This window comes from Oryx dammah, unplaced genomic scaffold (genome assembly GCF_014754425.2).
Source record: "Oryx dammah isolate SB20612 unplaced genomic scaffold, SCBI_Odam_1.1 HiC_scaffold_9, whole genome shotgun sequence".
Taxonomy (NCBI): domain Eukaryota; kingdom Metazoa; phylum Chordata; class Mammalia; order Artiodactyla; family Bovidae; genus Oryx; species Oryx dammah.
In genome coordinates this window covers 4,933,141-4,951,303 of record NW_024070193.1, presented here as the reverse complement: position 1 = coordinate 4,951,303, position 18,163 = coordinate 4,933,141, and the positions used below count along the sequence as shown (strand labels likewise).

The window sequence follows — 18,163 nt, the reverse complement described above, 5'->3', positions numbered from 1 at the left end:
ACCGCCTCCCGCCCCTCAGCCCTCTCCAATGTAACCCTGAAGCCTAAGAGACACAAACACCACCACTTTGTACGGAGGAAAGCACCGCTTGCCTTCCAGAGCACCCTGAAAGTCCCAAGAAATGAGAACAAAACGCACAGAAGGCGATCGGAACCGGGAGAGGAGGAGTGGCCTTGCCCAAAAACCAGCAGGGCGGCAGTTTCTAGAAGGGACGGTCTCTACCTTCGTAGCACAGAATGCCGATATTGTTGTTCATGTTGTCCAAGTACTGGTAGTTCAACAGGTCCATCTTCATAAATAGCATTGATCGGGCTAGCACAGAAAACCAGCTCTTTGCTTGCGCCCCCCGGGGAAAAAAAAAAATAATACAGTTCCCAAAGTCAACTACGGCTAAGGAGCTCCCGGCTCTCCTCTTTAAAAAAACTTCACAGAAGACGGAGGCCCGGCCTCGGATCAAAACAGTCAGTAAAAGTCTTAAAAAAAAAAAAAAAAAAAAGACACAGGCACACCAAATCGAACTTGCAGAAAGAAAACCCTTCGAGGGCTCGTGTGCAGACGGTATGCGTCCTGGATCGTCAATCCAGCATTTAAAAAAAAAAGGAAAAGAACAATCGTTTTCAGAAGCCTAACGTACGGGGGTGTCTTGCAGCGGAGACCCGGGCGAGGAAGGGCAGCCCGCGGCCCATCTCCCAGGACAAAGCCGCGCTCGCGCCGCTCACAGCCCGCTGCGAGTCCGCCGCGCCGACACGCCGGCTATGCCTGGAATGACTCGAATGCGCACGGCCGGCCTCCTCCCGGCGCGCGGAGCATGCTCACTGGCATCCCCGGGGCGCCGCGAGGGGCAGGATGCTCTCTGCACAGGCTCCGGCTCTAAATGGAGCGAGTGTTTGCAAGGGAGACCGAGAGAAGGTGGGGGGGCCCAGGGCGGGCAGGGGGTGGGGGTGGGGGGGTCCCCGCACTCGGAGGGGCCCAGGGCCGAACGGCTCTGGACAGGAAGCCGCCTTGTCGCTTTGCAACACCAGGGGAGGGGAGAGAAAACCCAGGAAGTCGCCTTTTTTTTCCACCCCCCCCCCCCCAAGGGGCGGGGTTAAAAAAAAAAAAAAAAGTCAGAAATCCATCATGGAAACAAAACTTCCGTGGAATTTAACTCTGCTGCCGCTGCACTTTTGGGTTTCAGGAACCCAAACGGCTTTGCTGTGGTACGCAGACCACGCTTTTTTTTTTTTTTTCCCTTTATCTTTTTCTTTTTTCTTTCCTTCTCTTTTTAAAGTTGTTTTACAACTTTGCATTTACACTTTACATATAACTTCTCTCATAACATCGTAACAGCTCACATAAAGAGGCCAGGGGTGGTATCACCTCTTTACAGCACCGGAAACTGGGGCTCAGAGGGATTAAATAATGGTCTATGGCTCCCAAAACAGTTGGTAGAACTACTCGTAGAGTGTTTTATTCCCTAATATTATAACCGTCTAAAACACAAGAAGGGGGAAGAGAGAGAGAGAGTTTAAGGAAGTTAAGACATTAGATCCAAAATAGAAAGCCTAAGGGACATAATGGGTAGGAGGGATGAAAATTATTTTTATTTTGCACATAACAAACCAGTTCCATCTGTGTATCAGAGGCTAACTGAGTATCATGCTGCCATGTCTTGGTAGGACCTGGACCTTAAATGTCACATTCCAACATCCAGACAAGTGATGCCCAAAAGCTGTTTACTGAATCAGTAAATCACTCAGTGTTCAGAATCTTCAGCACATGAAGATCATGCTAGCAAAATAAAGGGGAAAAAAAGTTTTCTCTCTGGAGATGGCAGCTAGCTTTTGGCACCATGAATAGGCTAGTAAGTTACCATGAGAAGTGTTTCTGTGCTAATATTACCGTATGCTGTTTGGAGATTTAGAAAATATCAAGGGATATGCTATATTGTAGACCAAGACCTAACATTAATACTCTAAAATAAGAATTGAATAAGTACTTTCAACAGCTTGTATTTTAAGAGAGTAGCAACAGTTGCACTCTGGGTAATAGGCATGTTTATGACAAGTTATGCTAATTGAATCTTATTTGCAGATAAATATGACACCCAGTAGAGTTGCCATTGCTGTTGCAACAGTAGTAACTGGAATAACAGCAGGTGAAGTAGGCAACAGAGGAATCAACATTTCACAAGCTTTAATTTATAAGGCTATTTATCTATGCTAGATTATATAGTCTAGAATCTGAAAAATAGGTACATCATCAATTGTAATTAAAATACTTGATGGTACTTAATGGAGAAGGTCAGAAGAAAACTCTTGTAGCCTCTAATATACACATCTGATTTATATTATTGTACTTAATACCTTTAGGTACAGACTCGGGTTCAACTGACAGTTTTGGTTTGGATTCAACTATGCAGGTGATTCTGGAAAATAATTATGGTACTACACTCTTTGACATCAGTTCTCAATCGTGCACCCCACACAAGAGAAAGCTGATGGGCACCTGAGAATCGGGGCAGAGCTTTCAAAAATCCTGATGCTGAGGGTGCAGCCCAAAATAATCTGAGGAGCTGGGGCCCAGCACTGGGGTTGCTCTTAAAGAGTCCCAGGCAGTTCTGTCATGCAGCTGAGAACCACCACTTTTATCTCGGCGGGGGGTGGGGGGGGGGGGGGGGGGGGGATCATCTGCTTTCAGATACTTCGATTTAGATACTTCATTTTATATACTTATTTTGAGAAGAAAAGTTTTCGTTTTAAACTACAATGATTGAACCAGATTCAAACAATCCAGTGGTAAATATATGAGTAAAATATTTAGCAACTTCGCTTTAATGATTCAGTGTCACTGACAATGTGGTCTCAGTCTCCGAGAGGCAACCACTCATGTGGACACAGGCCCACAAGTGCACCGTGAGCTGTGTTTGGAAGAATGAGCCACGGGAAAAAAAAAAAAAAAATATATATATATATATCCCCAGTCCTCATCATGTCTGTTCCGCTGACCTGGATGCCAGTGTGGCCCTGCTCAGAGAAACACAGAACAGGTGAGGGAGCAGGCAGACACTTCTATAGCAATGCGGCAGAGTCACCTTACTTCCGACAAATCTTTCAGTCTGAGAAGCCCAGGGCTGGAGGGTGGCAGTCACAGCTGCCGGTTCTGCAGGGCAGTCAGTACTCTGTGCTCCCCGCGTCTTCCGCCTTCCGCTTCAACCGTGGAACTACCCACAGCAACACTCAAAAACCGTGTCATTTCATGTCTCCACGCACATGCTGCCTTTTTGTGAAAGGCTCTTCCAGCCTGTCTGCCAGCAAACACCTGTTCTTCTCTCCAGACTTGGCACATGCTTCTTCTGTCCTGCAGGACCCCTGTCCCTCCAAGTCCTCACTCCCCACTCTGTGCAATCACTTGCCCGCAAACATGCTTCCATCCAAATCAAGCCTAGGCTTTAGAAACCAGGGCCATGCCTTCTGCATGTAAGCACAGCTGCTCGTGCAGGAGTCTGGCACATGGCAGCCCTCAAATACCACATCTCAAAGGCAGACTCTCCTTCTTCTCCCTACTCCCAGCGCACACTGGATCATCTAACTCAACAATTCTCAGACTGGAGTCTGTCAGCGTCTACTGGGGACCAGTCCTCGGATGTGAGGAACACTCACCTAGATTCTGGTCAGGCTTTAGTTATAGTCAACACATCCATTAAGAAATCTGAGCACTGGAAAATGTCGATGCTTCTCAGGTTCATTCACTGACTCATATTGTCATAATTAAAGGACGAATGGGCTTTCCAGGTGGCTCAGTGGTAAAAAAAAAAAAAACCTGCCGCCCAAGCAGGAGACAGGGTTCGATCCCTGGGTCGGGAAGATTCCCTGGAGAAGGAAATGACAACCCACTCCAATACTCTTGCCTGGAAAATCCCCTGGACAGAGGAGCCTGGTGGGCTACAGTCCATGGGGTCATAGAGTCAGATGTGACTTGGCAACTACAGACAGCAACAAACAACAGAAGCACCACCAGGACTGTTCTTAAGGAAACTGGAAGGACGGTTCTAAATTTTATCCACAGAAAACCAGGTGGAAGGTTTTTCTTTAAGGACGAAGAAATATGATCTATCAGATACTTAAAACATAAAGCTATTGTATAGCATAGGAAATTATAATCAGTATTTTGTAATAACCTATATTATGGCAGAGAACCTGAAAAAGAATATACGTGTGTGTATATACGTAGGGCTTTCTTGGAGGCTCAGCAGTAAAGAACCCACCTGCGGCTCAGGAGGCGCAGGAAATGCAGGTTCAGTCCCTGAGTCAGTGGACTGCTGTCCATGGGGTCACAACAGCTGGGCACGACTCAGGACCTACGTGTATATATAAATATATATGCGTGTGTATACCTGAATCACTTTGCTGTACGCCCGAAACTCACACAAAACTGTAAATCAACTATACTCCAATAAAAATAAAGAAATGAACGTTCCCGGGGTGGAACTGTATACAGAGTAAGAAACACGAGACACACGTAGTATTTTTACTGTTAAAAAAAAAACTTTTAAAAGCTGTCTGAAAATGATCAGATGAGACCTAACTTGGAATGGGGAAACATTTTCTATGCCTGAAAAAAATCAAAGAAAGACGTCACAGAGGAAACTACTGAAGAATTTGAATATATAAATTTTGGTTTTTTACATCAGAAAAAGCCAAAGCCAAACAGAGAGGCAGAACAGAAAACAGAAAAAACATACCTGTAACATGTACTATGGTGAATGAAGGACGTCTATTCTTGATATATAAAGCATGTTTGAAAATAGAAAACCATAAAAAGATCTAATCTTAAAAATTATTTTTAAATGAGCAAAGAACACGAGAGACAAAGGGCAGTATAGTTTTAAAAAGCCTATTCGATCTCAATAAAAAATAGGGAAAAACACCAGTTTTAAACAAGTGATTTTCCATCTGCCAGATTAAACCAGCAACAAAGACATTTCGATCTTATTTAATGCTGGTGAGGTGAGCTGCCCCCGGAATTTGTGCTGGTGCTAGTGGAAATGTAAGCAGACAGTACCTTTCTACAGAGCAGTCCACAAGAATTACAGAAAGCTGCTTATCATGCTTTCATTGACGATAATGAAAGCTTGAAAACCTGAAAGTCCAAAAATCGGGGAATGCATGAAAATGGTGGTACATCAATGACAGAAGAGCATGCAACCACTATAATTCCTTCTAAAATACATGACAACAGGAAGGTAACAACTTACTCAAAATGTGTGATAACAGAGCTACATATATTAACTGAAAACAAGCAAATAAAAACAGAATTTAAAAACAGCAGATATACTAAACACCAATTTTGCTTATGTGTTCATAAGTACACACACACATACAGAAAAAATAATACACACAGATGTATTTAGAAGATTGGGAAGTACACCAAAACGTTAGCAGTGGCTATCGTGGAGGTGTGGGCATTTGTTAGATTTTTCTGCATTTCTATTACCCACAAAGGCTATATTTCTCAAATAATCAAAGTGAGGGAGAAGGAAGGTCCTCACTTAGAAAAGCAGGCACATGATGACAAAATACATCCTGGTGAAGCAAAAGCAAGGAATCAGTTATATCTAATTCTTAACCCCATGATATATCCTTTGGATTTAGATTTAACAACTAATGACTAAAAAATTCCAAACATTTAGAACTTTGTAAGATTTAAAGGTGTTTATGATGAGGTATCTGTCCTAAAGAACAGTCTACAAAGGAACCCGTAAACAAAAAGACAACCCTCAAAATGGGACAAAATATTTGCAAACGAAGCAACTGACTAGGGATTAATTTCCAAAATAAACAGTTCATGTAACTCAATATAAAAAAAAAAAAAAAATCAAAAGAAAAGGGCCGAGGATCTAAATACACATTTCTCCAAAGAAGATATGAGCGCACATGTGTGTGTATGGGTGTGTATCTGTATTTTCTCAGTCGTGTCTGACTTTTTACCACCCCATAGACTGCAGCCCACCAGGCTCCTCTGTCCATGGGATTCTCCAGGCAAGAATACTGGAGTGGGGTGCCATTTCCTCCTCCAGGGGAATCTTCCCAATCCAGGATTCAAACCTGGGTCTCCTACATTGAAGGCAGATTCTTTACCCACCGAGCTACGAAGGGAGCCCACAGTTCAGTTCAGTCGCTCAGTGGTGTCCGACTCTGCGACCCCATGGACTGCAGCACACCAGGCCTCCCTGTCCATCACCAACTCCCGGAGTTTACCCAAACTCATGTCCATTGAGTCGGTGATGCCATCCAACCATCTTATCCTCTGTCGTCCCCTTCTCCTCCTGTCCTCAATCTTTCCCAGCATCAGGGTCTTTTCCAATGAGTCGGTTCTTCCCATCAGGTGGCCAAAGTATTGGAGTTTGTCAATACTCCAACATCAGTCCTTCCAATGATCACTCAGGACTGATCTCCTTTAGGATGGACTGGTTGGATCTCCTTGCAGTCCAAGGGACTCTCAAGAGTCTTCTCCAACACAATAGTTCAAAAGCATCAATTCTTCGGCACTCAGCTTTGTTTATGGTCCAACTTTCACATCCATACATGACTACTAGAAAAACCACAGCCTTGACTAGACAGACCTTTGTTGGCAAGTCATGTCTCTGCTTTTTAATATGCTGTCTAGATTGGTCATAACTTTCCTTCCAAGGAGTAAGCATCTTTTAATTAATTTTATGGCTGCAGTCACCATCTGCAGTGATTTTGGAGCCCAAAACAATAAAGTCTGACACTGTTTCCCCATCTATTTGCCATGAAGTGATGGGACCGGATGCCATGATCTTAGTTTTCTGAATCTTGAACTTTAAGCCAACTTTTTCACTCTCCTCTTTCACTTTCATCAAGAGGCTCTTCAGTTCTTCACTTCACAATACAGTGGTATATGTCAATTATATCTCAGTAAATCAGGGGCTGAGGAAAGCAGCCTACAAGGAGAAACTCCCTGTACTTTAAACTTTCAGAGAACGTGGACCTGAATGCATAGGCTTTTGTCTTCTATTATTCACTAATTATTTCATGTATTAGTATTGGGAGAAAAGGAAAACCAATCTCCCCACAGCATAAAATAAGGGCTCTATAAATGTTCATTACAGCAGCGTCTCAGCCTCTTTGTGGAATAATGATGGGAAATATGATGACAGAAGGAAGCCCAGGCTAATTACTAGGTTAAGTGGTTCTATTTGCTAGAAACTTGACTACCAGCATAGAATGGCAGCAGCAAAATGGTGAGCTGCCGCATAAAAGCCAAATGATCAAAACCACTCTCCACACACTTATTAAAAAATAAAATGCTTTCATTAGCACACTTGCTGAGCAGGGAAGATTTCAATGTCAAGTCTGACAATAATTTCTTCAAAGACACCCCAGGAAGTGTAAATCACCGGACTCCTTGGTTCCCGCCCCCACCTCAGTAGACTCCACTACTCTCCTCTTTCCAGAATTCTAAGCAACATATTTCACTAACGCTTTCATTTTAAAGTTTATTTTTCTCCTTCCCACACATTTATTTTTTTTAATCACTTCAACCCAATAGGTGGATAATAATCAAAAAGACTCTACCAAATGAACAAAGCAAGCTGATTGTAATAACTTGGTCTACAGTATCAGTTAACCAAAAAGTTGGATTTGCAAAACCACCATGTTAACAGCATGTCTGTATCTGTGGATACATTCTTCGGTATAATAAGAACAGTAACAACATGATGGTGATGATAATGTTTGTGAAACGCTTCACTGGTCAAAGTACTGTCATTTTTTATGTTACTATCAATTCATACGACAAGGTAGTGAGAAGGGAAAGCATAGAAGAGGGTTTAAGTAAAAACAAACAGCATTGAGTGGTAAGAAAGGAGAGTTAAGGAACCAGACTTTCTTTTCTTTTAAAAACTGTTTAGAATACAAAGTTCTGTGGCCCCTCGAAGGCTCAGTTAAAAAAATCCCACCTCCCACAAGAACCCTGGTTAGCTAGGCTTCATTTCTTTATCCCACTGTTTCTTAGGTTTATACTTGCACTTAATTCTAAAATAAAGCAGATGATGAGATAATGTTTGCATCTCCCCTCCACCAGATTATAAAGACTGGCTCTTCAACAGTATAGTGTTGAATTAAAACAAAACAAAACACATTCACCAATACAAATATATGTTATTTTCAAACATCTCACACATCAAGGATCTGGACCTGAATAATTAAGAGGAGAGTGAAAAAGTTGGCTTAAAGCTCAACATTCAGAAAACAAAGATCATGGCATCTGGTCCCATCACTCCATGGGAAATAGATGGGGAAACAGTGGAAACAGTGTCAGACTTTATTTTTCGGGGGTCCAAAATCACTGCAGATGGTGACTGCAGCCATGAAATTAAAAGACGCTTACTCCTTGGAAGGAAAGTTATGACCAACCTAGATAGCATATTCAAAAACAGAGACATTACTTTGGCAACAAAGGTCGGTCTACTCAAGGCTATGGTTTTTCCAGTGGTCATGTATGGATGTGAGAGTTGGACTGTGAAGAAAGCTGAGCACCGGAGAATTGATGCTTTTGACCTATTGTGTTGGAGAAGACTCTTGAGAGTCCCTTGGACTGCAAGAGATCCAACCAGTCCATACTAAAGGAGATCAGTCCTGGGTGTTCTTTGGAGGGAATGATGCTAAAGCTGAAACTCCAGTACTTTGGCCACCTCATGCGAAGAGTTGACTCATTGGAAAAGACTCTGATGCTGGGAGGGATTGGGGACAGGAGGAGAAGGGGACGACCGAGGATGAGATGGCTGGATGGCATCACTGACTCGATGGACGTGAGTCTGAGTGAACTCCGGGAGTTGGTGATGGACAGGGAGGCCTGGCGTGCTGCAATTCATGGGGTCGCAAAGAGTCAGACACGACTGAGCGACTGAACTGAACTGAATGATTTTCTGTTAGATTTTCTCTCAAAGAAAGAACTCCTAAATGCATCACAAAACATTGCTTATTTCTCTAACTTGGAGTTGCTCACACTGAAATGATGAGGAAAAGTTGGCAATGTTTTGTCAAAATTTTTCACGATAGCAAATGCCATTAAGCTGTATGTCTTGACCTTTACTGTTTATAAAATAGTACTATTTCTAAGCTAAGCACTCTCAACTTCTGTTAAGTATAACTAGATAATGTACTGTAATATAATGGGATTTAAACACAAATACATACATTTAAAAAAACACAAAATGGGTCTTTGAAACCAGGATTTAAACTTTCAATACAACAGCACCCTCTAGGGGTGAGTATTAAGTTGCAAAGACAATTTTGGGAAAGCAAACCGCCTGATTTCTGAGTTTAAACACAAGCCTCTTAATCTAAAAAGTCACAGTACATATCTTTTAACAAACAGTTCCACTCTCACTAAACTTTGCAAAAATTAAAATAACATCCTAACAAAAACCAATTCACTTGAGATCGAATGAGTGAATTGGAAATCTGCCTGATGAACATTTTCCCAGGCAGCACCAGTGGTAAAGAACCCGCTTGCCATGGCCGGAGACATGAGACGTGGGTTCACTTCCCTGCAGGAGGGCACGCCAACCCACTCCAGCACCCTTGCCTGGAGAATGCCAGGGAAAAAGAAGCCTGGCAGGCTACAGTCCACAGGGTCACAAAGAGTCGGACACAACTGAAGTGATGTAGTGTACAAGATACAAACAGCATTTAAAAGCACATACTGGGACTGCTGTTTTAAATAAATCAGACTAAACCAGCGCTGAGGAAGAGAATATGATGAGTTAGAATTCGTATTGGCCCAGTGGTTAGGTCTCTGTGCTCTCAACTGACAAGTGGCCCAGTTTTGATTCATTCCTGGCCAGAGAACTAAGATTCCACAGGCCGTGTGGCACAGTCAAAGAAAATACATTAAAAGTTTTAGAAAAATTAATTAGCATTCTCAAGAAAGGAGAAATCATTTGGGAAACATTATGACTTGCTAGTTTTAAACTAGTGCTTTATATGCTTGAAACAAATGTTTCCTTATGAACAAAAATGATTATTTTAGTGGTTTTCCATTATTAAAATTTAGTTCAGTAAATCCCAAAGAACTATCATAAATAAAATATTATTCTGATATTAACATTCTCACAAATTATAATTATCCACAGACATAGTTCTACCCAAACCTGGCAAGAATAACTGGTAAAAACAGGAGAAGTCCAATGGAAGAAAAGTCCTAAATATTTAATATCTGAAAGTCAATGTTCGTGATAGTTCCAATTTCTGGTTCAGTCTTCACCCAGCAGTTCAATTTGCCTTCACAGTATTTCATTCACTGAGCACCTTTTTCTACCTCCAGAATTACCCTTTTAACCAATTAGGATCCAGTCCAGAAGAGATACCATACCGATTTTTCAACAGAGAATTTTGGTGCCCCTGCCAACAACTACCCCATGAGGTAACTTCTATCCTAATATTTAAGGGCATTTGATCAGTTTGACCACTTGATACAAACAGAATCATGTGGTATGTACTTCTGTGTGATTAAATTCTTGCACTCAATTTTATATTTATGATTTTTTTTTAAATCCTTATTTTTACATGAAGGTAAAGAGCCACCCTTTTCACGGCTGTGTAGTATTCCAGTGTTCTAACAGACGACACTTCGTTCTACATTTGAGGAACACTGAGGTAGTTTCTCCGTGGAGGATGTTATAAATTGTGCCCCTACAAATATTCTAGTTCCCGTCTTTGGTGAGCATTGACTGCATTTCTGTAGCACACACATTTGGGAGTAGATACATTAGGTCTTACAGCAAGCATACATTCAGTTTAAGAGGATACTGTCAAACAGCTTTCCAAAGCCTTTGTACCAATTTAGACGCCTGCTTCCCTGGTGGCTCAGTGGTAAAGAATCCACCCGTCGAGGCAGCAACCGCAGGAGACACTGATTCGATCCTGACATCAGGAAGATTCCCCTGGAGTAGGAAAGGGCAACCACTCCGGTATTCTGGCTTGGGAAATCCCGTGGACAGAGGAGCCTGGTGGGCTATGGTTAAGGGGTTGCAAAGAGTCAGACACAACTGGGTGACCAAGCACAAGCGTGTATTCTGCTGCCAGCAGCGTATGGGATCTCAGGACACGCCACACCCTTGCCAGCACTTTCCATCTTTTCATTCCCACTACTCGGGTAGGTATGGAGCAGCCTCACTGCAGTTCTACTTTGCCCTTCTCTAACCAAGAGCAAAAACTCTTAAATGCTGGTAAGGGACAGAGCGATAGGATCTGTCACACAGAATAGAGGCAGAGGTCTCATCTGGTGGCTCTCAGAGCCATGTTGCATCCTGGTTGTCACAGCTCGACAGGACTCCCGGCATCTAGTGGACAGAGGCCAGGGATACTGCCAAACAGGCCACAACGCGTGGGACAGCTTCCCAGAGCCAAGAATCATCTGACCGAAACAGTAGTAATGCCGCTGCCGGAAATCCATGGTCTAGCTCAGCAAAGCCTTCCTGGAATCCTCCTTAGTCAGGTAATCAACGTAATTGATGGCTGGTGCAGCTCAAGAGAGCCACTGCCTACTGTCTTCAGGTTCCCCAAGCCCAAGGGACGCAAAGACACCGGGCTCTTACTACGTGCTGGGCGTGGCACACGGTGGAGCCATGTATCTTGTTTCTTGTTCTCACGTATCTTGTTTCTTGTTAAAACCTCACAACTATTTAAAGGAATTAAAGAGCCTCCTGATGATGGTGAGAGAGGAGAGTGAAAAAGCTGGCTTAAAACTCAACATTCAAAAAACAAAGATCATGGTGTCTGGTCCTATCACTTCATGGCAAAGAGATGGGGAAACTGACAAAGCATATTTTCTTGGGCTAAAAATCACTGTGGACAGTGACTGCAGCCATGAAATTAAAAGACACTTGATCTTGGGAAGAAAAGTTATGCAAGCCTAGATAGCACAAAACTCAGAGCCATTACTTTGCCTACACAGGTCCGTATAGTCAAAGCTAAGGGTTTTCCAGTAGACATGTACGGAGTGAGAGTTGGACTATAAAGCAAGCTGAGCGCCAAGGAATTGATGCCTTTGAACTGTGGTGTTGGAGAAGACTTGAGAGTCCCTTGGACTCCAAGGAGATCAAAAGAGTCAATCCTAAAGGAAATCAGTCCTGAATATTCATTAGAAGGACTGATGCTGAAGCTGAAGTTCCAATACTTTGGCCACCTGATGCAAACAGCCGACTCATTGGAAAAGACCCTAATGCTGGGAAAGATTGAGGGCAGGAGAAGAAGGGGACGACAGAGGATGAGATGGTTGGATGGCATCACTGACTCAATGGACATGAGTTTGAGCAAACTCTGGGAAATGGTGAAAGACAGGGAAGCCTGGCGTGCTGCAGTCCATGGGGTCGCAAATAGTCAGCCACGACTGAGCGACTGACAACAATAACTATCACCAGTTTATAAATGAGGAAACAGGTATCAGGCTGAGAAGTCTGTCGAAACTCACACAGAGAGTGTAGATCTGGGATCGGAAGCATTGGTCTTCCACTCTACCCAGGGTCTTACTTTTAACCAAAAGTAAGAAGAGTTTCTGAAGTCCACAATAACTGTTAACTTGCAAGGGATGAGTTTCACGGTAGATTTGCAAAAAGCAGCTGAATAAAAGGTAGGAAACGAGATTCTTTGCAATGTGGAGTTAACATGCATCTGTAAGAAAACTGTACCTTAACAACTGTAAACAAATTCATCTTCTTCACCACACTGTCATCTCTTTAAAGTCAGACGATGTCTTATTGCTCTCTGGATATGCCTCAGTGCCTATGGGACGTGACCAATGGGTCAGTGGGTAAACAATCTGCCTGCAATACAAGACACACAGGAGACAGGGGTTCAAGACCTGCGTCAGGAAGATCCCTGGAGCAGGAAATGGCAACCTGCTCCAGTACTCTTGCCTGGAAAATCCCATGGACAGAGGAGCCTGGCGGGCTGCAGTCCATGGGGTCCCAAAGAGTCAGACACGACTGCACGACTAAGCATGCAGTGTCCACAAGAGTATGTATTTAAATTTTCCTGGATGAATTACTGACCTAAAAAACACCAAAGACGGATGAAAAGGTCTTCAAAAAGCAACCAGATGGTTCAGATTTTTTTTTCCCCCACAAAGTCAACTCTATTTTGGAAATATGAAATAAAACGAAATGTTTTGGTTGAAGACATTCTATTAAATCAAGTAAAGGTCAATACCATCAAATTCTCTTCACAACACAAGCAATCCAGTTTTTCCAAGGATGGATTTGCCAGCATGGCCCTGCCATCATCCTGTGGATGTTCCTTACTGATGCTCTGTCTGTGAGGACATCTCGGTCACAGACTCACCAGAAATCCAGCCACTGGAAGGAAGACAGAGTCTCAGCCTGGCCAAGCATTAGCGTCACCAGGAAGCCCTGGAAGCTATGGATGCCGGGCCCCGAATCTGGCAGAGGAAATCTGGGGTGGGGCCCGGATAGACATATTTTAAATTCATACCCGGAAAAGAACGAGACTCAGTACAGTCTGAAAATAGGTCCACACGTCATCCCGACACACTTCCAGCCCCTGAGGTCCTGGAGCAATGCCCTAAGGGTTCTGAACGGAGCTTCACATCCCCTGCCTTCCACACCGCCCAGAGCTTACGGGCACCCCAGTGAGCTAGCTGTGGGCGACATGAGTCAATCAACTCAAGAAACAGCTTAACTCCCTCCCCACGGGGAAGTGATTCCCTCACTCAGATTCACACAGCTCCAGTCCTGCCTGACATGGAAGGGGCAAATGGACCCTCGCTCTCAGCCTCTCTCCTTAAACTACGGGTGCTCTGTGGTCAGAATAGGACTAAGATTCTGTCCACTAGCAATACTCAGCTATACAAACACCAGACACGTGCACACCAGGATTCCTCTTTACCCCCACGTGGGCAGGGACATGCGGTGTCCCTGGGAACGGGACAGAGCACTCCGTGGAGAAGCAGGGCAGGGTGGCCGGTCCCTGCGTCCGGCTCCGGCTGGTGATGGTAGGTTTTCAGGGGCACAGGGACCCTCCCGCCAGAGGACGCAGAGCGCGTGGGCTCCTCTGACTGAGCCCCCCGCCCCCGGGTTTCCGAACCACTGCTTCCCCAGTACCTGACGCCGTGCCTGGCACCCGGTAGGTGAATAATTTGTCAAAAAGAACCAACCAGAAGGAAGAGCTCAAGAACCTAAGCTGGGCACAGGAAAGCCAGGAGGAGTGGGACACCCCAAATTCTGGGTGCAGTCTAGGGGCGTCTGGGGCAGAGAGCGTGGACAGCTGGGCGGCTCTGCAGAACCAGGCTTCTAAGCAGGGCTAGTGGGACAGGTGACATCCCAGCCTCCTAGGGAAGTGCTCACTGACAACTACCCCGGGGACAGGAACCCCAGGCCTGGGGAGGGAACTGGACCCTGAGGAAGGTGGGGTGCTGGGACTAAGCAAAGCAGGAAAGGGCTGTGAGTGGTCAAGCCCAGCCATCTCCAGGTGCAGCCGGCAGTGGTTCCCCTCCCCTAAAGGAGGAGACAGAAGGTGGAAGCTGAGGGGGTGGGGAGCCCCAATTTCCCGAGCTCTCGGAACCTCACGCTGGTCTCCCAGCACAAGAGAGCACCAAACCCAGAGTCAGAACCGCCAGGGTCTTATTCTGTTCAGACCCACCTTCACAGGGTGGTGGTCAAGGAAGTCATCTCCCGGCCTCAGTCTCTTCGTCTGCAAAAGGGGTAGACGGAAGCTCCCCTGCCCAGCATGGGCCCAGCGGTCACCGCGACCCACCACAAGGTGCCCACAAAGCGGGGGTGATGGCCACCACGCTTCCTAAGGATGGAGCTTCCTCTGTTCCCACGAGGAGAAGCGGGCCTGTTCAGGCTAGACAACACCCCGCCCAGCCCCAAAGAACCTCAAACAGAAATAACATCCATAAAAAAGAAGGGGGAGCAAAGGTTGCTTTATTGCTGGTTGGCCCGTTCCTGCAGCTGGAGGAGGCCGTCCCACTGGCCTTTCTGAAAGGAAAGGCTGGTGGTTCCCCCGGCAGTTCAGTAATTCAAGCCGGACGGGGACCTGGGCACACACCTTTTCTTTAACTTTTCAAAGACGATCATAACACGCACTCAGTTAAAAATTTAGCATTCTCACCCTACAAGCTGTCAAATATGGGAAAAATCACACAGACTACTCATGCGCCCATGCATTACTGAAATGAAACAAAAGCAGGTCCTGCAGCTGGCATTACAAACAGGGTCCAGGACTTACTCTGCAGCCAGGAGCAAGAAGCGCCACATCTGCCCACACCCCCAACCCCAGGCCTCCCCTCCCCTCGCCGCCTGCACCCCACTTGATAAACACACTCTTCTCTCTTCCACCTCTAACAGTATCTGAGTCAGCCCTGAAGTTCTCAGGTCCCGCACAGTTCCTCTCTCCCCCTTCTCCCCTGGCCCCTACCCAGCCACTTTCATTTGCAATCTCAAAAAGAGTTGCATATTTTATATACTAAATGATGGTGATGATGAGTTACGGTTGTTTCTGCTGGGCTCGTAAGTTTCCTTTGGTTTTTCTTACTGAAGGGGTGTGGAGAGGGAATGAGAGCTACAGCTCCAGGCGAAAAAAAAAACAATGAGAGACAGAGAGAGAGATGGGAGGGGAGCATGCTGGAGACATTTTTTATCACAACAATAGGTATGAAGGATATCTCGCTTAGCTCATTTTCCTGACATGTGAACGAACAACAGCAACAACAACAATGAGAGGCCTCAAGTGCCCGTTCTACATTTCTTTGGGGAGAACACTGGGTCTATCTAGAAAAATCTGCCTCTTCCCTCCAAAAAGAATGAAAAAAACTAAAATTCCCAGTTGTGTCTAATTCCAGGGGAGGCTAGTTACCAGAGGGTTAAGCTGCATAACCACTTCACCCCTGAGAGTTTCAGGTATAATCCTATTACTTCTGAAAGCCTCTCAGGGTTCTGTAACACCCTGGTTACTCAAGGATGGAAGGGGCAGGCACAGTCCTGCGCCCTGGGCTGCCAAGAAGAGAAATACTGCGACGCTCGTGGCAGCAATGCCGATTTGCACTGCATCGATGCAGATCGACCCCTGCTCTCTCTTCCCCACCTCCCCAGCAGAACAAGTTTTAAAAAGATAAAGGGAGACATGAGAAAGCACACCGCTGCACCGGCACACGTAGTGGTGTCCACGCCACAGCGCTGGGAGAGACCCAGGAGGAGAAGGGGGCGGCAGAGGATGCGACGGCTGGATGGCATCACCGGCTCAACGGACACGAGTTTGAGCAAACTCCGGGAGATGGTGAAGGACAGGGAGGCCTGGCGTGCTGCAGCTCATGGGGTCACAAAAGTAGGACACGACTGAGCAGCTGAACAGCAAACTCAAACACCACCCGAAAGCCTTACTTTCTTTGCAGACCCGCTGAAGGTACAAGGCCTCAGGGCACAGGCTAAACCACTTCTCGTGTGACCTGCAACCACCGGGAAAGGTAACCCACACATCCTCCTCCGGAGGGATGACACACCCAGTAGAAGCCTTCTTCCGCTTATTGAAGAGAACCTTCCAGTCACCCTCTGCCAGAGCACCGCAGTGTGTTTGCTGTTTTAATGTCATGATTAACGTAAGAATCAGCTGCCGGCTTTAATAGACTGAGGCAGCCACAGCGGAAAAGAATGCATGAACTCTTTCTGGACCTTTCCTCTTGTTCATCTGGCAAGTGGCCCACTCTTCTTCACGAAAGAGAGAAATCACACCGTCAATTCTCACTCGTAAACGCACTGAACGCAAAGAACAGTGCGTCTGAACAAGCTGCCCAATAGGCGCTTATAAAAGCTTTAAGTGCCTACAGTGTACACTGAGTACATGAACGTGAAAATATTTCAAAGACCCAAAAAGTGCTATTTGGCTGTTGACAGAAGACACTCCACAAAATGTACCACCCAGAATTCTATGACTGTTATTACTACTAGTAAAAGGAAGATGAAAAGAGGGTTGCTGAGCCCCGGAGGCAGAGCTGCCTATCAGTGCCCTCCATACACACCTGACTCCCACCACCAAGCCTTAGATAGAAATTCACCCTGCCCAGGGTCATGAAAGAGGGAAAAACCCACAGGCGAAACCCAAGCCAGATACAATTTTCAAGGCTGCACACACTGTGTGCTTGTCTTCAGAACCCTAGATAGAGAGGAAGCAAGATACCCAGAAAACAGTATGGACAGGACTTCACGTTAACCCGCGTCACTGGCCTCGCAGAGGACAGGCCCAGAGATGCAGCCCATATGGTCCCTGTCCTTGAAGAGCTCATTACTAGGGACATACCACGAGAACTACAGACAAAAGTAGAAGGCAGAGGAGGGGAACAACCTATTTTCTGAAGAGACTCAGGTGTAAGCTTCATAAAGAAAGTGACCTTTGTCTGGACCCTTAAAAGAACAAAATCCCAAAGAAGGGTTGAGGGACAAGGCCTTCCAAACACAGTACTTCACTAGATACACACAAAATACTTGATATAACTCATCGATCATTCCAGAGGCATATGAAGTTAACTTTGATTATTGCGGACAAAGGGACTGAAGTGATAAAAAGAAATATTTCACATGTGCAATCCTGGCAGCCAGGACTTGGTCAGAAGCAGGTTCCAATCTTGGTTCTGCCAGGAAGTACCTCTGTGAACTGAGGCATATAACTTAACCCCTCAGGTCTAGTTCTCCGTCTCTGGAAAAGGGGGGCGACGACAGCACCCCAAAAGACGGCTCCTCCCACAGATGCCAGCACTCTTAGCAGGGCCCTAAACACAGCCTGCTCTGGTCACGCATGGCTCTGCCTCCCCTGCAGACCAAGAGCTTCCTGGGGCCCCTGCTTAGTCTTGAACACTTGGCACAGTGCTCCTGCTAGCAGACATCCCATAAGTGCCATATTCTCCTCCCTCTACTGAATTTCTGTTTACTATGAAAGTACGTTCCTTTGTGCTTCAAATTGTGATGGACGCCGCTTTCAAAACGTGAGTTTTACTCGGCTCAGGTGAGCATGTCTCTATCCCGTTAGGATGTTTGATTAACATTACAGCTTTAAAGTATTTATGTGGTGGTGGCTCGGTCACGTCTGTTCAGACACTGAGCAGGAAGGGCTTCCCCGCTGGCTCAGTGGTAAAGAATCCGCCT

General features: G+C 45.4%; 1 protein-coding gene across 3 annotated transcripts in view; it reads right to left on the bottom strand.

Moving 5' to 3' along the window:
• Positions 1-18,163, bottom strand: part of VGLL4 (vestigial like family member 4) — a 154,339-nt gene that overhangs the window by 71,807 nt on the left and 64,369 nt on the right. The window contains exon 1 of one of the 3 annotated variants that reach the window (XM_040246758.1): positions 223-1,539. The exons of 1 other annotated variant lie outside the window; for it this stretch is intronic. In XM_040246758.1, coding sequence (XP_040102692.1) covers positions 223-304 — 82 coding nt within the window. In that variant the 5' untranslated portion in view covers positions 305-1,539. Of the gene's footprint in view, positions 1-222; positions 1,540-18,163 lie in introns of those variants that run through there. One more of the 3 variants, XM_040246759.1, reaches the window with a different exon arrangement.